Source organism: Strongylocentrotus purpuratus, unplaced genomic scaffold (genome assembly GCF_000002235.5).
Source record: "Strongylocentrotus purpuratus isolate Spur 01 unplaced genomic scaffold, Spur_5.0 spur5_contig_861, whole genome shotgun sequence".
Lineage (NCBI taxonomy): Eukaryota > Metazoa > Echinodermata > Echinoidea > Camarodonta > Strongylocentrotidae > Strongylocentrotus > Strongylocentrotus purpuratus.
The window spans coordinates 877,901-899,689 of record NW_022145570.1 but is presented as its reverse complement, the minus strand read 5'-3'; the positions used below and the strand labels follow the sequence as shown (position 1 = coordinate 899,689).

Below are 21,789 nucleotides of genomic sequence, written 5' to 3'. Positions count from 1 at the left end.
TCTTTTATTTAGGAATGGGTATGAAGACAAAGATATCCTCCACATGGGAGATGGGGAAGGGCACAAATCCTCATAACTTGAACATTTTAAGGGTAGACTTTTAACATAAAATACGATTCAAGGCTACATAACATAATATTTCTTTCGTCGAGGACGTGTAGTGAGCAAATTTAACAAGGATGTTATTTCTATTTTCTAAGCATATTCTGTGATCAGGCTAATGTATGATTTAGGATATATTCGTAAAATACAAGTAATAAAACATGCGGCCTACACAATTCTATTCAGGCGTGCATCAAAGTTAAACTTTCTGCATTGTTCCTATATTTTGTGTTGAAAGAGGAGGCGTATATGAAATGGCAAAGAGTGCGTACTTCCCACTTCAACCCCAACCCTAATTCAAAAATAAAAAGCAGGACAAAAACGGTGGAGCGTTTCTCAAAGTGGGGGCATCAACAAAATGGGCATCTTTTTATTCAAAAAGGGTGTGAATGATCTTATAATGTCACTTTGTGTAATATTTATCAAATACTCTGACGCAAGTATAGGCGAGCAAACAGACCCAGTCTTTTCTTTACAATGGTTTTCAGAATAATTCTGAAAACCATTGTATTGCATGAAAGCTGTTATTGCACCTATTCAACAGTTCTACAGTGAGGCGATATTGTTGGGGGAGGGGGGGGGGCAATGATCTGAATTAGATATAAATTCAGTTTATTCACATAATTATGATAGGAGGGCGTTCAAAATGAGTTAATGAGAGAAATTTCCTTTTCCTGTATTATTTTATGACAGGCATTGGTTGGTTGGGCGGGGGGGGGGGGGGGAACTGCCTTAAAATTTCTTTTACATTTTCTTCTGTTTTGTGATCACAATAATGTATATGTTGTCACTGTACACTTCTTTATACACTTCTTTGAATGTTATGAATGCTGTTTATTGTTCAACCATTGAAAAAAGAATTTCTGTTGTATGACGGATAAATCAATAAATCCAATTCTATTCGATTGAAATCTGTGTCAAGTCCCCAGCTAAAAGTCATAATCCAGGCATGGTTATCAAACATGAAATGCTATTAGCTATAAGGGTATATTTTCTTTTAAATATTTATTTTCATTGGAGAATCAATGAGCATTGGGCGTGTCGGGGCATAATAACAAGAGGCAACCTACCTTTGACATAATTTTTAGAATACCGAAGAGAGATGTGTTGATTTTAGAAGATCAGTTAACATCTGTAATTGCAAATCTACTCTGAATTCCAAGGATCTTATTTTTCTCTTGAAATGTCGATATAGGCCTACGGGGTGTCTAGGAAAATTATTTTAAAAAAGAAAAGGGCACTATGAGGGCCTGAGAGGAGTGACGTAATCACCTGTTAATAATGCATAGTGTAAAGACTATTACAATAATCAAACTTAGATAGAATTAAGGCACGTACAGCCATGGTGACGGCAGGGCTTACATTAATCCAAGGCCACCAAGGCCATGGCCTTAGATGCCCCTTTGATTGGCCTCAATGCCCCTCTCATTGGCCTTGGAGATTTTTTGTGCCCTTTCCAATTCTTCCTATTTGTGCTGTAATATAGAAATGTGCATGCCCTACAGAAAGTGGCCTTGCCCTAAAAATTGAAATTTAAGGCCTGTGACGGCATGGTGACAAGTCTTAAAATCAATAAATAAACGAATCCTCTATATAATAATTATATTCTGGAGATAATTATTACAAAATTATTTACATGAAAGGACATTGTGAACATGGTATGGATGCATACCCCAAGCTATGTAACTTTAGAGAAAGAGGGACGATTTGACCATTTACATCAAGTTGAAAATATAGAGATATTTTCAACATATTATATAGCGAGCAGAGGAACGAAGAGCTATGAAATCAGTTTTAGTACAGTTCAATTTATACACATGCAAGTGCTCTTGTGCCGTGTGTGGCTGCAATACCGTCCTTCTTATATTCAATAAAAAGTGTGGTGGTGCAAGTAAAACAAAAGCCCCCCTTGTATTGCGTACTGTTTACTCTGGCCTTTAAATAGTGTAATAAGTGTGAAGAAGAATAATTATTTTCTATTTGGCATAACGTATTTTAAAGTGATTTAGTGCTACTGATGAATTCAAACATGAATTTGAAACATCAATGGATATTTGGTACCATTTCTGCCTTGTTACTAATGAACTGGTTGATTGTAAAGAGAGAGAGACATAGCGTTAAAAAATTGGTGTTCGACGACCACGAAGGGACTCGAACCCTCAATCTTCCGATCCGAAGTCGGACGCCTTATCCATTAGGCTACGCGGCCGCATAAGAGAGAGGGCGCTTTTATCCGAAGTATAGCACAATGTAATAATCATGAATATTCATCAGATAAGTTTTGAACGCCAGCCCATGTGAATTTTATGACAGAAAGTATTTTGTAAGTTTAACATTTGTTTAACCTTTATTTTTATCATGTAACCACGGAAAGTGTAAACTTCAGTAAAGGTTCGAACTGAACGTTGTATGGTTTATGAAAACTCAATACTCTGCATGCAGCCTGCAGGTCTTTATTCCACAATCTGCAGACGATGTGTTGAATATCATGCTTGGTCCGACGTGCTTGTTTTTACGGCGGCCGAGAAGAGGAGGTATCGCGATAGCTCCACGTTACCGTGCCCTTCCCGCACGCGCGCGCCGCATTCACACGGCCACGGTTATAAAAAGGATTGCATTGTCCTGAAAACACGCCTAAAATTCGACCCAATGAGCTTCAATGTTGACCTTAGACTAGTTATGCTACATCAAGAAGGTATTTTTGATCATTTACAGTATGAGTAGGCTCTTTTTTTAGTCATAGTCTTCTAGAGCATTTTTAGGATGTTTTCTGGAAGTTTAATTTTTACTTTTTTATAATTTTAAAACTTTTTAAAAATAGGTCTAGATCTGTTAGGCCTACTAATCTACTAATCGTTTGTAGTGTAGAATTACCGAGTTAATAATTCTACTGTGCAGTCTGTGCTAAAACTCCTGACAGTGACAGTGAGACTGAAAATGAGAGAGAGAGAGGGAGAGTCACAGAGTGATTACAAATAAATTTGTTCTTTTGAACAATGTTTCCCAAAGTTTTTTGTAGGTCAAGACCTCTAGACTTTTGTTTGTTCTGGGCGCTTGTTCAGTAGACCTACTAAGGTATCCAAAATATGACCCGTAACTCCGGCGTGGAGATAGTCCCTACTAAAACATGACCAAAATGAAGTAAATATTCATTAGATCTAAATGTCCAAATAAAGATCATGAGTTAAAATTTGTTAGAGTAGGGTCTAGTCTAAAGTAAAGGAGCCCGTTTTCGGCCACTTAAGACAAAATCCTATTTTTATTTTAGGACTCTTTACTTCCTATTTATTATCATTTCTTGTTCAAATCATGAAGCAAATATTATTAGATCTATTATTTAAACAAAAAAAGAATCCCAGAAAAAAAATCACGAATTGCCATGACAATATTCATTTCAATTTTCACTGTTTTGGAGCCCGTTATCGGCCGAGCGTTTCAGTTTACGGCCGCATGTACAAAGTCAATAGGAAACATGGCCGAAGACAGGCACAGCGGTGATCGGAAGTTGGAATCTGAATTAGACAGAGATATCGTGTGTGCGTCTCGGTGTGCGGCTGCATTGATTTAATACATGCGATGACATACTTTTGAGCTTGCGACTAGCACAAAATCGGGCTTTAAATCTGAAAAATACTTGAAATAAAGCTCATTTTATGGTACCCATATTTCTTACAGACACGCGTAAGATACTCGATTTTTCAGATTTGGGTAGCGGGACCGGCGATTACATCGCTAAAATGTGATATTTTAGGATATATTTTCCATTGCAAATGTGGTTCTTCAGTGACACTGGCATGGTATGGTATGTGTGGGATATGTGTTATGCTATTATGCGATGTATTTTAGAGTGATTTTACCTTGCATCCAACCAATCGGCCGAAAACTGGAGCTGGCCGATTACGGGCTCCTTTACTCTATGTTTATTAGGCCTACCTGTTTCGTGTCAATTTTCTGGGTTGCGGGTGGGCGCGCGCCTGTGTAAAGTTAACTAGACCCTACCGTAATGAGGATCTGAGACATTAGATCTAGAACTACGTTTGATTACTTCACAAATATCCAACAAAAATGGTGAAAAACGATCCCAAATTGGAAATTGAAAAATCGTTCAGACACCCTACATATAGACTAAAGGAGGTAAATTTTCTTGTTATTTTTGGAGTATTTTTCGGAAAAACAATGATATTAGTAGGGTAGCGCGCCCAGTATTCGGTCAATTCCCAGTATTCGGTCAGACAGCCGTTTCAACAGCTGTAACAATTTAAAAAATAATTTAAGAGCCACGAAACTTGCACAGATCAGGCAGCTGAACAACTTTTCTTAACTCTCAAAATTAAATCAGATTTAGGGCCCCGGAAAGATCTCCAACTTAGCTCAAAATTGGTCAGTGTCGCAAGACTTTCTGCCCTTCTGCGTTCTCTTAGCACATGCGCTAACATGCATAGCCATATGTAGAAGTCTATTGCGAAACAACTGCGTGTGCTGTCGCAATGAATTTAGTATGTGTGTGAAGAGAATCACTTCCGTGTTCACTCCATCGCAGTGAATTTGCAAATGACGCATTTGCCGATGTGCGAGAGGTATTTATACGATACCCTTGCCATGCGGTATCGCTCGACCAGTATTCGGTCAACGCATTGACATTCAGTGCTTTATCGCGCAATTGTGTGAAAATAGTGCGCAAATACGCTTGGCTCTTTGGCAACGGAGATACCACGCACAAATCGCGTGACCGAATTCTAATCGGCACAACCGAATTCTGGGCAGAAAAAAGCTCCGTCTTCTTTCGGAAGTATTTTGCTTATCATTATTCTATATTTTAAGTGACTATAAAATCCTGTTAGAGGAATAAATTTCTTTTCTTTTGATGGGTATATTGCCAAATAAAAGAGGTAAGAATTCAAAATATTAGTGATTTCCCCTTAAGTGACCGAATACTGGGCACTCTACCCTACACACATTTTCTCAGGTTTCATGGCAAACCGCTGCAGAATACAAGGGTATTTTCAAACTTAAATCCTACGTGATCCCTTGGGGCTAGCGGGAAAAAAAGAACATCAACGTATAATACGACTTGAACTAGACCTAGTTATCCCTCGGGGGGTCGATTCTCAAAATGAGTTGGAAATCTCCCGAGTTGCCATGGAAACGCATTTAAATCGCTGTTTTTAACCAAGATATTTTTAGAAATTTGAAATGACCCCCCTTTGGAAATATGGGAATTAATCTGCCCTTTTATATGACACCTCATTTATTGAGTATCACCTTCAGGATCACAACAGATTAAGGTTTGAATCTAAATTTATTTTTAAAAACTTGACTTATTTTGCAATGCACATAGATCTAGACTCTATAGGGATGTGTGCAATGTCAATGGGAAGGGTTTTAGCACACAAAACCTGGTGCGCGATCAGACACCCTACTATATGGTGAAGTAACTTACCACCAGTCTACGTTACATGTAGATCTAGTCTCTAGACGATCAGTCATTCAGTGCAATATTTCAATAAGTTAAAATTTAAACTGAACAATATATTCTGTATCTGTATCTGTATTGTTAGGTCAGCAAAATGTCTGTTGGACACATTCATGCTAACTTTCAAATTTTTTAAACAAATATTTTTGGATTTCAGGCTTTTGAATAGATCTAGATCTAGATCTAGACCTAGACCTATAAAAAATAAAACATCTGATTCTGAAAATAAGTGAAAGCGTTTCTACTTCTAGAATGTTTTGTTTTGTTTGTTAAATAACCAATCAACATTGTAGGCCTAACTGTAAGAAATGATAAACTATGCTCTTTGTATTTCTACATGATTTTTTTTGTCTCTCAAATTCGAAACTGCCAGAAGAAAGCACACTTTTGTACTTTTTCCTCATACAATCCTCCAGGCATCCACTTCAATATCAGCAATTCAAAGAATTTACAGCATGAGCAGGAGAGACATTTTGGGAAGAGTCGTCAATCTGTCAAGACGCCATGGTTACGTATACTCCTCGGGACACCTGAGGCCATCGATGGGGGTGAAAGGTTGCTTTGACTATGGGCCTTTGGGAGTGGAGTTAAAAAGGAATCTGCTGAATGAATGGTAAGGAACAAATAAATGAATGAGGTGTTAACTCATAAACTTTAAGGTTTTACACAGAGTTAGCACCCCTTTATTTCTGAACATAATAAACTTTAATTAGGCTGCAATTTTATTATTTTAATTTTGCTGTTTTGTTTTTGTTTTGTATAATTTGTTAAATTTTATTTTGTTTTGTTCTTGTTTTCCTTTTTTGTTTTGTTTGTTCTTCTACTTTTTATTCTTGTTATCTCCAAAGGCTTTGCAGCCTATCCAAATATCTGTAGACCTACATGTATGTAGATTAACATGTGCAAATGCTGACATCCCAGAACCTGAGCCTGCATCAAGAACAGAGAGGAGTTGCATGGTTACGCATAACATGGCGACAATCATTTGTTTGTGTTTACGGGACTCAGACCCATGATAGTCATATTGAGAGTCAGACGACGACTGGTTTTGGCCCCACCATCTCCTCTTTTTTTTCTTTTTTCAAATATAATTTTTTTTCTTCTTCTTTGTTTTGGCAGTGAAATAAAGGACTTTCCACAGTATTGTTTGTGTGCATCTTGCACAATTCCTGGAGTTCCTGGTAAAGTGGTATCATACTTAGTAAATACATGATCAGCTGGCCCAGCGCAGCTTACACTGTAGGAGAGCAAGAAACCATAAACATTAACGCAGAATGTCCTTAAAGCACATTGTCTTACTCTTAACAAGGCATTATCTTCCTTGTTTCCATGGTTATGTGTTGTAGGTGGAGTGAGATGGTCAGCTCTCAGGAACATGTCGTAGGTGTAGACAATGCAACCTTCCAGAGCAGCACAGTCGCACAGAGCTCATCCTCACCTGGGCAAAACGGTACTAGTACATCACAGCATAACCTTAGTGTCAGGTAACCAATTGCTTGACCTATTCAGGACAGGGATTTCTAAGGCCTAAATTGATCACATGTTCTCAAAATTGACAATAATATATGCTTTATATTGCTATTTTATTGTAAATTATATTGTTCTAATAGAATATCATATCTCTGAAAACTATACACATGGGTAAGAACTTTGTTGAAACTCTGAAGAAAAGAAAATAATGCCAATTCAATTTTGTTTAACCTATTAACAGTTATTCTTGTTTAAGCGGGTGGGGGGGGGGGGGGGGGGTGAACCCATGATTTTTCTCAGAACAGAACAGAAAACTATTGGTCACAGTAGATACGTTTCCAATGTATGATGTGAATAATATGGCTTTTTGAACAGGTTTTCATGTTATGTTATCCATCTAGATTACATGAAGGCAATGGAGAGGCATGCCTGCAAAGCTCATTGCATGATGGTAAGTATATATTTAGGATTCTTCATGGAACTATCTGTATGTAGGGATGTGCCAGTAGTAATCATTATTCACCTAACACAGTAATTAGACTTTTAAAGAGAAATTTGAGTTCTGGTAAAGGTGGAAACATCATTTTTGAGCTTCTCTTTTTTTTTTTTTTTGTCAGTTTAGAAAATATTTAAAAATGTTTAGAAATGTCTCCTGAAAACCCTCATATTTAGAATGTGACAAAAACACCTGAAAAGTGGAGACCAAACTTTTATTTCACATGTGTGTAGTCCCAATTACCAATTTCTGTGTGTAGTCTTGTGATGTTCAGCTAGATTTAATCAAAATCTTCTCATTTGATGATATCAAAAACCTCAATTCTTATGTTCTACATATCCACTTTGAATTTTGTGCTGTGCAGTTACGGATGAACATGGACAGTTGAATAATTCATCAGGATTAAACTTGTCTTTCTTCAGCGACCAATTATCAAGATTATTTGAAAGAATTGAGTGATGGACTTTCTGCTACATATGATGGGAGACCATTCCATTTGCTTACCTCAAACTCATAGTTTTTTTTTTGGTGCCTCATACTGTTTCTCAACTGTTTCATTTTGTTTTGGGGAGCGGGTTGTTTTTTAAGCTGATTCACCCCTTTTGAGCTTAAAATGTTCTTATTTTGTGTCACCTTCTGGGTACTGCACTGACTGTGATTTGATGATTGTATGAATTTTCTGAAAGACTGAAAATATGTAATTTATCATTTGCTTTTCTTTGTGTCACCCACAGGCTTATTTAGCCACTATTTCAACACATTATGCCTCTTGAACAGAAGGTTGCCTTTTGGCCTGGCACAGGTTGGTCCCTGCTTTAACAGGTCCTCCTCATCTCAAGAACATGATACTTTCATCTTCAAGTGAGTACGCTTTGTTGAGAATTATTTGTTTTATTCTGAGAGAGGACAGACTCACAAAGACAGGACAACAGTTGGGAATGTAATTATGATGGAAAGAAAATGAGAGAGTGAAACTGAAGAAAGACAGAGAGAGAGAGAATGGGGAAGGGGGGATGATGGGGAGGGGAGGGAATGGAGGAAAGGAAGGTGGAGGAAGAGTGTAGGAGAGGAAATTACACACAAAAATGGAGTGGGATGAAGAGATTTGGAGTGAAGAAGAGAGGTAGACTAGAGTGTGGCAGGAATGTTGAAAAGAGACAGAACTAAAACTAGGAGGAGGAGAGTAAAAGCATAGAGACGGACAATAAATCATAGTATAAGGAAGAAGACAAAATCACATAAAAATTATCAAAGTATTGTCACTGTTTTTTTATTTCTTTGACCACCAGTGGCCTGCAAACGTCAGAGATGTCCATGCAGTTTTTCTCGACCCCTAAAACAAGCAATCTGTCGTTTAACACCTGGCACAGAGACAGGTTATCTTGGTGGAGAAAGGTTAGAATAATTTTCATAATTTTCAAAAATGTCATCAATTGGGAAAAAATGTGTACGTGGGACATTTGATAATATTTTCTACCCATCCGTCATGTTTCCTTGCTGTCTATACCCTCTCTCCCCTTTCTCCCTCTCTCTCTCTCTCTTTTACACCTCCCTCTCTCTTACTCCCCCCCCCCCCCCCTCTCTCTCTCTCTCTCTCTCTCTCACACATTCAATCTCACTGACTCTCTTTCTCCTCTCACATGCCCTCTTGCATCTCTCGCTCTATGTTTCCCTCCCCTTTCTGTTCCTCTCTTTTCTCTTGTCTCCTTTCCTTCCCTCCATTTATATTGATATCTTAATCTCTCATCTCTCTTTTCCCTCCAATTTCATCCCCTTAGTTTGCTGGCATACCGTCCGACTTCACTGCAACAGACATCAAAACGACAGAACACGTACAGTCGACTGAGATACAGTACAAGTTTCCATGGGGAGTAGACACGATCGAGAGAATATCTAACCATGGGAGCGTACCTGTTGAACAGATGCAGGCCTCATTTAAAACTGACATGCAGGTATACAGGCCGGCAGTTGTTAGTTCATAGGGGGGGGGGGGCAGTGGAAAATGGTCCCATATATGTAAAAACCACTGTTCTATCATCATTCTGTACATCAGTAGTTGCATATTTGGTATTTATTCCTTGTAAGTGACTTGTGCTTTTCTCCAAAACAGTATGTGCAAAAAGTGATTGCAGCCTTTAAAAAACACATTTGAATCCAACTCTGTATTGTTAATGACTGTTTTTACAGAATAAATATGTTGTACCTATTAATGTATGACAGTGTGCCAACTCTATAACATCTATACAAATTTACATTAAAATAATCAACTTATTTTAGGGGCTCACTTAATTTGTTGAAGACTGTATTTCAGTAGCTATGATCTGAAATCAGCTCTTATAATATCAGGTTTTTCTTCAAAAACAGTCTGGAAAGGAATGATAACAATTTAAATTGTTACACCCCCTCACACAAAAATCAAAACATTTTTCTCATTTCATAGGGAAAGGATGGGAGAAAGTCTGTGATCCCCCACATGATCGAGACCACAGCGTCACTAGAGGGCGGGCTCCTTGCCTACCTGGTGGACGGGTACCAGGAGAAGCAACGCACGGACACCAGGGGTCAGTCGGTGTCCAGGGAGATCCTTCGGCTTCACCTCAGGCTGGCTCCACTCAAGGTCATCGTGTTACCTCTCAGAGGAACCAAGGAACTCAGAGAGGTAGGAAGAGAATGGGTTTGGGTTTGGTTTAAAGGCTGTCTATAATAGTTTGGCTAGGAGGGATTAGATCACTCAGGGTGGTTACTGACAGGTGGCTATCTCATCAACTCAGCTTTCAATTAACATAAGAAAAAGTGGATCATGGGGGACCAATGGTCGATGATTAGGCAGTTATCTATATAAAGCGAGCAAGTAGCTACAAGTAGTACAGTGGGGCTTTAAATAGAGGGATGTCCAAAAACAGTGACTGCCATGAACCATAAACAATCTTAGACTAATGATATACTGAGTTTATGTATATTTCTTGAACAAAACATGCTTTTGTTGACCTGAAATCTTGCTAGAGGATGGCAGGACAAACCAGGACCCTGAACTAATGACCAGAGCCATAATGCATATTTAGTTGACAGCTACATGTAGGCCTAGTAAGGCTTGATGAATATGAACCCAGATGTACTGATTTGTGCTTATTTCTTTGAAAAAAAAATGCTTTTGATGACCAGAAAGCTTGTTATGAATGAGTTATGTATAAATGAATATGTTATAATGCATCACATATAAATTTAATACTTGGTAAGCACTACTTCAGGGTATAGTCATCCATGAAATTCAAGGTAAATGCACCAACTATGGACAAGTTAGTAAATGTGGCCAAGCACCACAATACCACCAAAGACAATAGCACCACAATACCACCAAAGACTAACCAGAAATAACTGTTTAGTTTGGTGTGATTCTAAGAGGAGTTTGTTTTTGTATTCAACTGAATGTATGTTTCTTCCTGGATGTGTTGCATGCTGTTCTTTTGTTCCTTCATCCTGTAGCTCTCGGACTACTTGGGCAAGGAATTCAGGAAAGCAGGTGTCAACGTGAGGAGCATCGTAGAAGTCTCTCCGTCCCTGGAGAATTATTACACCATGTGAGTTAAAAAACATTTTATATTTAAAAAAAAAGAGTGTGACATCTTGAAAACCTCCTGGAACTGCATTGCAGACACGAACCCTTTTCAGTCCCAACACAAAACATGGTCTGCACCGAAGCCTTATTAGTTCATGACATGGTAAACTGTCAACATAAAAAAATGGGTCAGACAAAATATAAAAGCATCTCATCGTACATGCGAATGAATGATGAGTGGGTGCTCACTTATCTTTGTTATGGATTAGGTTTTTTAGGAGGTTTGACGAGTCAAGTATGGAGGAGGCTTAGCACCTGTATTATGGCTGCTGCTTTCTTATGTACCTGTAACTTAGTCGTTGGAAAGCTGGGTTAGGATTCATGCAAGACACTAATTTCCTTTCTTCTTTTGAAAATTTCAAATTTAAATGTGGGTGTGTAGACGTCACAAGAGCAGATAGATATTTCCTTAGGCTCTCATTTTGATGTAATGGGTAATTTATTGAAAGGATCATTTTGTTTTTTTAAGAGCTTTAGGTTATTTGTTGTTAGTTTTCTGATTACTATTCTTTATTTCTGTCAAAATCCTCTTTCTATCTTCTCCAGGTTTGATGAGATGGGCGTGCCTTTCACTATACTACTGAATGAGAACACCTTAAAGACCGGTATATTGAGAGTGAGGCAGAGAGACACAACTCTCATGGTAAGTACACACACATATATATATATATATATATATATATATCGTGGCCCGGCTGGCAGAAGGGCATTAGCGCGCGACCAACTCGAAAAACTACTTTTCGAATTATTCGCATTTGAAGATTTGTTTTTATATTTAAACTGCTTTCCGTTCCCAAAATTGGTTTAAAACTTAAAACACTAATAGAAATGTTCTAGTAAAACACGGTCACAATTTTTTTTCTCAGAAATAAGTCTGTTTTATAAAATTTTGAGGCGATTTAGTGCTAACGCCCTTCTGCTTAGCGCTTCATTTTTTACCTGAAATTCGAGCTAACGCCCTTCTGCCAGCTAGTCGACGATATTTTACAATTGCGAACGATAGCCAGTTCAAGGCCCCCGTCTTATAAAGAGTTGATATTAATCACAACTTATTTTCAATTGATATCAATGGCAGCAACTAAGTACATAAGAGATAGGAGACTGCAAACTTGCGATTGATTTGAATTAATTGCAATTCTTTAAAGGAGGGGCCGAGGTGTCAAAAGATTTTTATTGACAGCTGGTCACACCAGCAGTCCCTGTTTATAGGAGAGTCCAGAATAGTTCTAATTGGTCATCAGAAATTTGCACCACCGACACTGTTGCTTTTCGGCATTTATTATGTTAAAGAATTAGCGTTTGGGTTTCGTTTGCAATTTTGTTTTATGTTCAGTGTAGGATCAGAGGTAGGGGTAGTTATAGGCTTGAGTTCAGGGTAGAAGTTAGGAGTTTAATTAGTATAGGAAATTAAATGCAGAGCAATTTTTTGGCCGGAGCTTGTGTCTTACAACAAATAAGTTGTGAGCTTTAGAAGTGCAAAATGGACTCCTGCCATAAAATTCTTCATGTCGGTAGATATATAACGATGGGCTGATCATGTTTATTGGCTAACCGTTCAAAGGTCAAAGCTCAATTGCTTCATGTTGACCCGATGAAGGATTTATGAATTTTAAAGAGGCACTCATTAGTTTTTGGTTAACCATGTTAGAAGTCATACAGTGTATAAGGTAAGAGTGATGCAATAATCTTTTACCTGATGATGGTCAATAATGTCATTGAATAGAATGTTTTGTGTTGTTATGAGAGGTTAAATGGCAGTAAATCTCAATCTTGTTGCGATGCCAACTCATTCTTTTACAAGACATCACTATTGTTATCCTTCACTGCTCTATTTATCCTCGACCTTACAGCAACAGCTCCACATCACAGAGGTTAGAGACATGATCCTGCGTCATTTAGAGGCAGACTGAGACACATGGATAGTCTTAGACCAGAGATGCCATCACCCCACCAGGTGCCTTTGAGCTGCTAATACAATTGCCATCTGTCCAAGACATGATTCTGTGTCGTCCAAAGGCAGAAGGCATGACTGAGTTAACACGAGAGAGGATCATGAAGAGCTGTGACTATATTACCAGTGAGCTGTTACCATCTTCTTTCATCTGTCCAAGACATGATCCTATGCCGTTCTAAGGCAGAAAGCATGACTGAGTCAACACAAGAGAGGACCATGAAGAGCTATGACTATGTTACCAGTGAGCTGCTCAGATCTTCTTTCATCTGTTCAAGACATGATTCAGCGTTGTCTAGAGACAGATTGAGGCAAATCTGACTCCACCAAGAGGACCATGATGAACTATCACTATGCAACCAGTGAGCTTCTAAGATGCTCTTGTCACTTGTTCAAGACATGATTCTGTGTCGTCCAAAGACAGAAGGCATGACTGAGTCAATCTAAGAGAGGACCATGAAGAACTATCACTCTGCCACCAGTGAGCTTCTAAGATGCTCTTGTCACCTGTTCAAGAAACGGTCCTGAGACGGCTCGAGGCTGAATGATGCAGATCAGAATTGATCATATACAGAGGTGCCAGTATCATCTAATATGTGAGCAACTACCATGCTCTGTAGGGTTATTGATGTAATTGTTGTTGCAAGTATTGTATTCTTGAAGAGATTTATTTATTTATTGAAATCAAGATAGGTGACATTTTTCAGAATTACTAGCATGATTTATGAAGTGTTGACCTAAATTTAGTAAGTTTATGGTATTTTATATGACATGTCACTGGTGATAATAATAGTGGTTTCTTGTATTGTGGCATGATGCTACTCAAAGCGCTCCGTTGTTATTACCTAGCTTGAGCATAGCGGCCATTACAGCACTCCGGCATTTTAAAGAATTCCTGCTCGATACCTATTTACCTCACCTGGGTTGAGTGTGTCAAAGGTAGGTAGATTATTTTAAGAAAGGATATCATAAACAATGAAGAAAAAAAAAGTATATACATACCCCTCTCCCCCCCCCCCCCCAAAAAAAAAAACACTCAAAGAACATGGAAACTAAAGTGTTATTTGAACGCACAGTTGAAAAAGAGCAGTGGATTTTCACTTGACCTTGACTCTTATTTGATCTACTGCACATTCCATTACTGAAAAATCAAAACAATAGGGGTCTCATTAAAAGATAAGAAAAAAATGTTTCTATTTATACTTAGCATAGGGATTGATTATGACACGAGGAGAGAAACATAATCTATCATGATGATGATGATGAACATTCAAAGGCGCGAGCTCCTCCAAACTTTCTTTGTGGGGTTTAGTTTACATACCTTTGCTGAGCAATGCCTGGTCCAGCCCTTCCAAATAGTTTTTCGCGATGACCTTTCACGAAGCTGCACAACACTATAACCTCCTCATGTGTCCAGTTTGGTTTCCTTCCTTCCTTTCGGATGTGAGAAACAAAGCAAATGACTTAACGTCTGTAGCTGGGCAATCTGTGTCGCACACCTCTTATGTAATATAATAATAATAGTACAGTTCTTATAAAGCGCATAATACATTTGTTAACATCTCTACACAGAAAGACATGTGTGTAGGATTTATTCACCTCTTATTAAAGAGATATGTTTTTAAAGATGTCTTGAACTTATCCATGGTATCCGTGGGATGCTGTTCCACAATTCAGAGGCAACATGCCCAAAACTATGTTTACCGTAAAATTTAGTTAAATGTGAGGGACTACATGTAAACAAGTCCTTCTGTGCTATCCTCAGACTTCTCACTGGTAGGTATTTTGCAAGGAGGTCTGAGAGGTATGTTGGAGCTATTTCATGAAAACACTGATAGACAAGTAACAAGATCTTAAACTCAGATCGTGATCGGATAGGCAACCAATGCAAGTAGGTGAGGAGCTTTAGATGTTCTTGTTGGGGCAGGCAGATTCGTTCAGCACCGTAGACCACATCAGTTTCGTGATTGAGCACATATATAGAGATTGTTTGCTGGCGTCTTGACCATCGTATGTTGTAGTCTGAGGCTTAGAGGCTTTCCATTGATGTTTAATTTGTCTTTTTCCCCCCTCTTTGGAGAGGTTCTTTAATTAAGTATGTGTAATTAACAAGTTCCTTGGCAGAATATAGTATACCAACCTCATAATAGCCAGAGTTACACTCAAATTTGAAATCTTTGCGTTCAATGTAGCCTTTTCTTCTTCATGGCAACGAACAATTATCTCAGCTGTATTCTTACCATGTTCAGTTGCCTATAAACAACAGAATAAGTGCAATTAATTATCACCATTATCATTCAAAGGACACAAAGTAGAAATTGTAATACTCTTAAAATGGTCGGCATTAAAAATTAAAGTTGGAAAAATGAATACCGTATTCAATTTAAAGCAATTGACTAACAATGTTTTCAGTTTTTAAAATGTGAGATGTGTGGCCTCATATGCTATCCGAATATCTATGCATGCATGAATGAATTACCCACAGAAGAATTATTGAGAAGAGTTCAAGAGATTATACCGGTAAACAACAAGCTCGATACATAATAAACACATTTAAATCAAGTGAAGAATATCCTAACTAGACATACATGTACATGTACCTGTGTAGGCAGTGGTGTTTTCTTGGCCACTAGCTCATTTATGAGGCCTTCAGCTTCTGCTTTCTCACTTTCCTTGACTGATTTTTCCTTCTGCTTCTACATTAGTATAGACAGAGCACGATAATACAAATACAAATTTGCATAACATTATTGTCAATATTTGTAAAACTGCCAGCTTGTAGAAAATCTCACTTGGGCAATTCCACAACCTAAACCCCTCAAAAAAAAGTTCTGCAATTCCGTTTGGATCTTTAATAGCGAGCTTTAGATTTAGGCATCGTGACTGGACGTAGCGGCATCAATTCACCTTGGGAGTGTTTTGTGACTGTCCTGACACACTTCCATTACATGTAATGCTTCCTATGCAGTCACCTGCGTCACTTGCAGTGATTCTTGCCTTACGATGGTTTGCTCATAGTGATGATGCTGCTTGTGTCAAAGTGTCTTTGGCTAACATTTCTTGCTGGTGTCTGTTTGCCTGTTTCAACTCTATAATTCCCTCTGTTGTAACAGTCTCATTTGACTCTGATAGGGTATTACATGCCTCATTAACTGTTGGCACTGGTATATTCGTTTCTACAGTCCGATTGTTCCAAATGCCTCCAGTTCACGAATGATAGAGTCTCCGTAAAAATGCACGTGCCGTTCTGATGAAGAACCCCTGATTACAACTTCTTCCCCTTCCTAATCTGATTTCTTAAATTTCTTGTCTCATTATCGATGGTCACTACTGCCCTTGCCCAGGCAGTCTCCTGGTCCTCTGCCCTCGTCCCCATAACGTGAAGGAAGAGCGACCTGACCTTAGCCACCCTTACTGGATCTAAAGGCGGGTGGCCGTGTGTACCCTTCATTTTACACGGGAGCCTCTCCTCCCGTGTAAAGTATATCCCGACCACCTTACGGGCCAGGGCGTTTGCGGTTGGGGTGACAATGAGGTCCAGGTAAACAGGCGCCGGGACCTCTCCAATGTCAATCTCCTCTGCTGTTTGGAAGGTTGGAGCAGTGGCAAGAAGGCCCTCTAACGTATTGAAGTTCAGAGGGGCATGTGCGGGGGTAAGACCGGGTGCTGGGTTAGGGGCGTCAACAGGGGTTGGATCGACGGGCGCAGCGGTAATGTTGGGGATGGGTACAGGACCAGGAGCACTGTTTGTCTTTTGCAACGACTGCCCTTGCCCAGACATGTCCTCTGCCTTCGTCCCCATGACGTGCAGGAAGAGCGACTTCACCTTTGCTACCCTTAACAGGTCCAAAGGGTGATGCCTGTGCGCCCCTTTCATGTTACACAGGAGCCTCTCCTCCCGAGTAAAGTAGATCCCCGCAATCTTTCTTGCCAGGGCATTTGCTGTCAACGTCATTATGAGGTCAAGATAAATGGCAATGTCAATCGCCTCAGAGGTGCGGGCAAACTTCAAACCTTTTTTTATCAGTACACGTCTGCCTTTTCCGTTTCTTAAAGCAAGTTATTTTTTCTTCAATTTTTCTCATTGATACTGGTCCTAATATATATTGATTTTAGACTTTTTACATGTACTGTTTTCCGTTGATGATGTTATGTGCTCTTGCTCTTTATTTGAGCAATAGAGCGTCCCTCCAATTCCAAGCTTTCTAGTACCCTTCCTGGTGGCAATATCTTGTTGGTAATGTACTCCTTCAGCCTTCCGCTGAATGTTGCTTCTCTTCCTCGGTCCACCTTTTCCTCATTATAGACTTGAAATGGTAATGTACTCCTTCAGCCTTCCGTTGAATGTTGCTTTTAATTCCTCAGTCCACCTTTTCCTCATTATAGACTTGAAATGGTAATGTACTCCTTCAGCCTTCCGTTGAATATTGCTTTCTCTTCCTCAGTCCACCTTTTCCTCATGATAGACTTGGTGCAAACCATGAAGCTGCATAAGTGTTGTTTTTTCAACTTTATCACCTCAATAATGCCCTTCGCCAGCCCAGAGATATAGCAGATGGGATTTCTCTGCAGCATCCCAATTTGCCTTTCTCTTTACATTTTTACTCTCCATTCTCCTGTCTTCTCTTTCGAAACTCTTGCCACTTCGTCTCTCCGTTGATTTTAATCATCTTCTGCACAACTTTCTTCGAAATCCCCACACTTTTCAACAACTTCATGTTCCTCTTCTTTGATATCAATGTATGGGTAATGATACGACGCCGTTCCATGTCATTCTTGCTTCTGGAGATGGTTCCTTTTGCCCCTCTTGGATTGCAAGATGCCGTAGTCCTGTACGTGGTGTCCAGGTCTGTATGGGCCTCTCCCAGGTCTGAAATCTTGAATAGCCACTCATTTTCATCCTCCACACGTTCAGTCACAATTGTCATTGTCAGAAGGAGGGGAGGGGCTTCGCTTGGGGCACACAAATCACTGACTTGGGAATCCTCAATTTCTTGAACTTTGTTGTTCTAGGCTACTACTACTGACCAACTCCTCCTCCTCCTCGGTCTCCTTGTCCGCAGTCCAGTGCAGATGCCAGTCGTCGTCTGGCTGCCCCCACTCTACTTCCTCGTCTCCCTCCCTCCTCACAACCTCGATCTCCTCGAACTCCTCAAAATTCACCTCCTCCTCCTCCTCCTCATCCTCAGTCACCTCGTTCGCAGTCCAGTGCAGATGCCAGTCGTCGTCTGGCTGCCCCCACTCTACTTCCTCGTCTCCCTCCCTTCTCACAACCTCGATCACCTCGAACTCCTCAAAATTCACCTCCTCCTCCTCCTCCACATACTCCTGCTGCTCCTCCTCATCTTCTCCTTGTGCCTCCTCTATGGCCTCAACCTTGGCCTCCAGCACCTCCTCTACGGCCTCAGCCTCCAGCACCTCCTCTACGTCCTCAGCCCCCAGCGTTATTTTTTCTTCAATTTTTCTCATTGATACTGGTCCTAATATATATTGATTTTACATGTACTGTTTTCCGTTGATGATGTTATGTGCTCTTGCTCTTATTTGAGCAATAGAGCGTCCCTCCAATTCCAAGCTTTCTAGTACCTTTCCTGGTGGCAATATCTTGTTGGTAATGTACTCCTTCAGCCTTCCGTTGAATGTTGCTTTCTCTTCCTCGGTCCACCTTTTCCTCATGATAGACTTGGTGCAAACCATGAAGCTGCATAAGTGTTGTTTTTCAACTTTATCACCTCAATAATGCCCTTCGCCAGCCAAGAGATATAGCAGATGGGATTTCTCTGCAGCATCCCAATTAGCCTTTCTCTTTACATTTTTACTCTCCATTTTACCAGCAAGTTCTCCACATTAGCGAGTAATGATGATAAAGGTCCTTGACTACCTTCTTATCATCACCTGATACCGCATCCTGTCTTCTCTTTCGAAACTCTTGCCACTTCGTCTCTCCGTTGATTTTAATCATCTTCTGCACAACTTTCTTTGAAATCCCCACACTTTTCAACAACTTCATGTTCCTCTTCTTTGATATCAATGTATGGGTAATGATACGACGCCGTACCATGTCATTCTTGCTTCTGGAGATGGTTCCTTTTGCCCCTCTTGGATTGCAAGATGTCGTAGTCCTGTACGTGGTGTCCAGGGCTGTATGGGCCTCTCCCAGGTCTGAAATCTTGAATAGCCACTCATTTTCATCCTCCACACGTTCAGTCACAATTGTCATTGTCAGAAGGAGGGGAAGGGCTTCACTTGGGGCACACAAATCACTGACTTGGGAATCCTCAATTTCGTGAACTTTGTTGTTCTGGGCTACTACTACTGACCAACTCCTCCTCCTCCTCGGTCTCCTCGTCCGCAGTCCAGTGCAGATGCCAGTCGTCGTCTGGCTGCCCCCACTCTACTTCCTTGTCTCCCTCCCTCCTCGCAACTTATGAGCATTACTACCAAACTTCAAATGGTACCAGCACAAATCCGATGCGGACGGGGTTCCCCCTACATTGGGGTCGCTATTGCTGAAGCTATGACTGCTGGATTTTCCTTTACGCCTATCGACAGATGGCCGTCGATAACCCGGGGCAGGACTACGACTACGCTCACGATCACGCATATTGCCCTGCAGTATACGCACCTGCATAGACAAACGCTTTATCTCATCCTGCAAGGAAGAAATTGCTGTCTCGATAGGACTAGGACATGAAGTAACGCTAGCAGTTGTAGGGGGTGACGGGACATGAACGCTATGTACAGAACATGTAAACAAAGGCACATCCATAATACGATCGGCTAAATCGGCTAATTGCTCGTTTGACAGAGCAGTACTAGCAGTCGATAGGATTAGTTGAACGTTTGTTGGTAAGCGCTGGACAAACAATTGCTTTAGGATACCTGTCTCAAGCTTAATATGCTCGCCTAACAATTGATTCATCTTTCTCAAAAGCTGCGAAGGCTTACGGTCGCCTAACTCCTCTTCAGTAAGAAGGAGTTGCAAACGTCGCTGCTCTGATTCTGACATTCGACGAATCAGTTGCTCTTTAAGAGCTTTGTAAGCATCAACCTGAGGTGGGTTAAGCAATACATCGCGCACCTCTTGTGCAACCTCTGGTTGTAACGCTGAAACGACGTGAGCAAACCTGCTCTGTTGTGAGTTAATGCGCCTGGTTTCAAATTGCGCTTCAATTTGTGCAAACCAAATTTGTGGGTCATTAGACCAGAATTGTGGCAGCTTCAAGTTCACCACGGGTCCCATTATGGGCGGCCCGTTGTCAAGCGCAGGATCCACAACCGGATCAGGCTTATTATTGTTATTATTGCTATTAGCCATCGCGCAAAGCTAAATTACAAAGTAGAAGTCTGGAGAAAATGATGTCCAAAAATTAGACAAGACAAAATTCTCAGTCAGTTCACCAATTCTTGGATAATGCAATCAAAACATCACACACACTATAACTATAAGTTAGGTCTACCGTCTAGTAGATAATAACATTAACAATAAAAATAGGCAATATCGAGCCTAAATCATGACATGCAAAAAGCACGACGAGCAATCGGCCTGACGGGCACTCTAACGTTAGTCTTAGATTTAACTTACACTACCGAAATCAGAGATTGTAATAGTATAGATTACGTTGGGATAGAATCGCCAATAAAAATATTCCAAGATAATCTATAGACTCAAAAGTCTAATCAGAATCTCTGATTTAATACCTAACAGTTAGATTTAGAGGGTCTAGATCTAAATCCAGCTCACAATATTATTGTTCGAACTTAACATTAAGTAAACTCAATCTAAATCATGAAATTGATATGATCAAACCGAGAAATATTTGTTCTTTCACAGGGGTCACCAGTTTGGTAATAAAAGGACTTAAAGATAATTTAGATGAAATTGATTTACAAGAAAATAACTCCTGAATAAGAGACACTTTGATCAAGCAAAATCTTTAAGTTCCAACACCGATTTGTTTTTTTATTTGATAAATAGATTCACTTTCCAAATATTGTAATGTTCATATCAAAATCACGAAATTAGAAATGAGATAATCCAGGCATGCAACTGGTTACAATCTATTAATTAATATTAATAAATAGATTATAATAAATAATCTGAAATAGATTTTCTTAATTCTAGATCTAGGTCTATTTATAAAGCGAAAGACCGCCGCTATTTTACCTTACTGCCAAGTCAAATACAAGGGGGGAAATATAGATCCATTAAAAAGAAACTTCCTGATTTATAGATACAAACTCTTTTCAACGCATTGGCGAAAAAACCAACGAAGAGATGAAATAAAGATGATGAAGATCTAGAATGACGTTGATCAGTGCTGAATAGGTAGACGAGCCAAACTCACGAATCCAGCGTAGACTGTAGCTTGTAGAATGATCAAAATTCGGAAGAACTAGATCTACTCTTGAATATGTAGACTGACGTTGGTGATCGTTGAATAAGAGTTTGAAGCTAGTCGTTAATTTAGTTGATTAAGTGAAGAACCGCGACAGTTTGAACTAGACTAAGCAATTGATGGTATTGCCTAGATGAATGATTGAACTTGATGAGAAATCAAAATTTCAGCCTGCAATAAATTGATTGTGGAACAATAAATCCGAGTCGAGTTTCGAGATGATGCTTAAATGATGAAAGTAACTCTGGACTCAGTTCACAAGACTCTCAGTCTAAAATGTTG

The 21,789-nt window shown here is 39.7% G+C and overlaps 2 protein-coding genes and 1 non-coding gene across 3 annotated transcripts; 1 reads left to right on the top strand and 2 right to left on the bottom strand.

Moving 5' to 3' along the window:
* Positions 1-2,238: 2,238 nt before the first annotated feature.
* TRNAR-UCG lies at positions 2,239-2,311 on the bottom strand. Its single transcript has one exon. It is a non-coding gene; the product is annotated as a tRNA-Arg (tRNA).
* A 51-nt stretch (positions 2,312-2,362) lies between these two features.
* On the top strand, positions 2,363-13,758 carry LOC105444352 (DNA polymerase subunit gamma-2, mitochondrial-like). Its single transcript, XM_030998882.1, has 11 exons — positions 2,363-2,425; positions 5,992-6,188; positions 6,922-7,059; positions 7,447-7,496; positions 8,276-8,402; positions 8,831-8,936; positions 9,320-9,493; positions 9,982-10,200; positions 11,025-11,119; positions 11,704-11,800; positions 13,008-13,758. The coding sequence occupies exons 2-11, from the start codon at positions 6,031-6,033 to the stop codon at positions 13,065-13,067; spliced, it is 1,224 nt and encodes a 407-aa protein (XP_030854742.1). The 5' UTR covers positions 2,363-2,425; positions 5,992-6,030; the 3' UTR covers positions 13,068-13,758.
* Positions 13,759-18,094: 4,336 nt separating this feature from the next.
* On the bottom strand, positions 18,095-18,577 carry LOC115929795 (protein SDA1 homolog). Its single transcript, XM_030999838.1, has one exon. The coding sequence runs from the start codon at positions 18,575-18,577 to the stop codon at positions 18,095-18,097; it is 483 nt and encodes a 160-aa protein (XP_030855698.1).
* Positions 18,578-21,789: the final 3,212 nt, after the last annotated feature.

Coding starts and splice junctions, on each gene's coding strand:
- LOC115929795 (XM_030999838.1), bottom strand. CDS start 18,577: ATGAGAAAAATTGAAGAAAAAATAACGCTGGGGGCTGAGGACGTAGAG.
- LOC105444352 (XM_030998882.1), top strand. CDS start 6,031: ATGAGCAGGAGAGACATTTTGGGAAGAGTCGTCAATCTGTCAAGACGC. Junction 6,189..6,921: donor AGGAATCTGCTGAATGAATG/GTAAGGAACAAA, acceptor TATGTGTTGTAG/GTGGAGTGAGATGGTCAGCT. Junction 7,060..7,446: donor CAGCATAACCTTAGTGTCAG/GTAACCAATTGC, acceptor TTATCCATCTAG/ATTACATGAAGGCAATGGAG.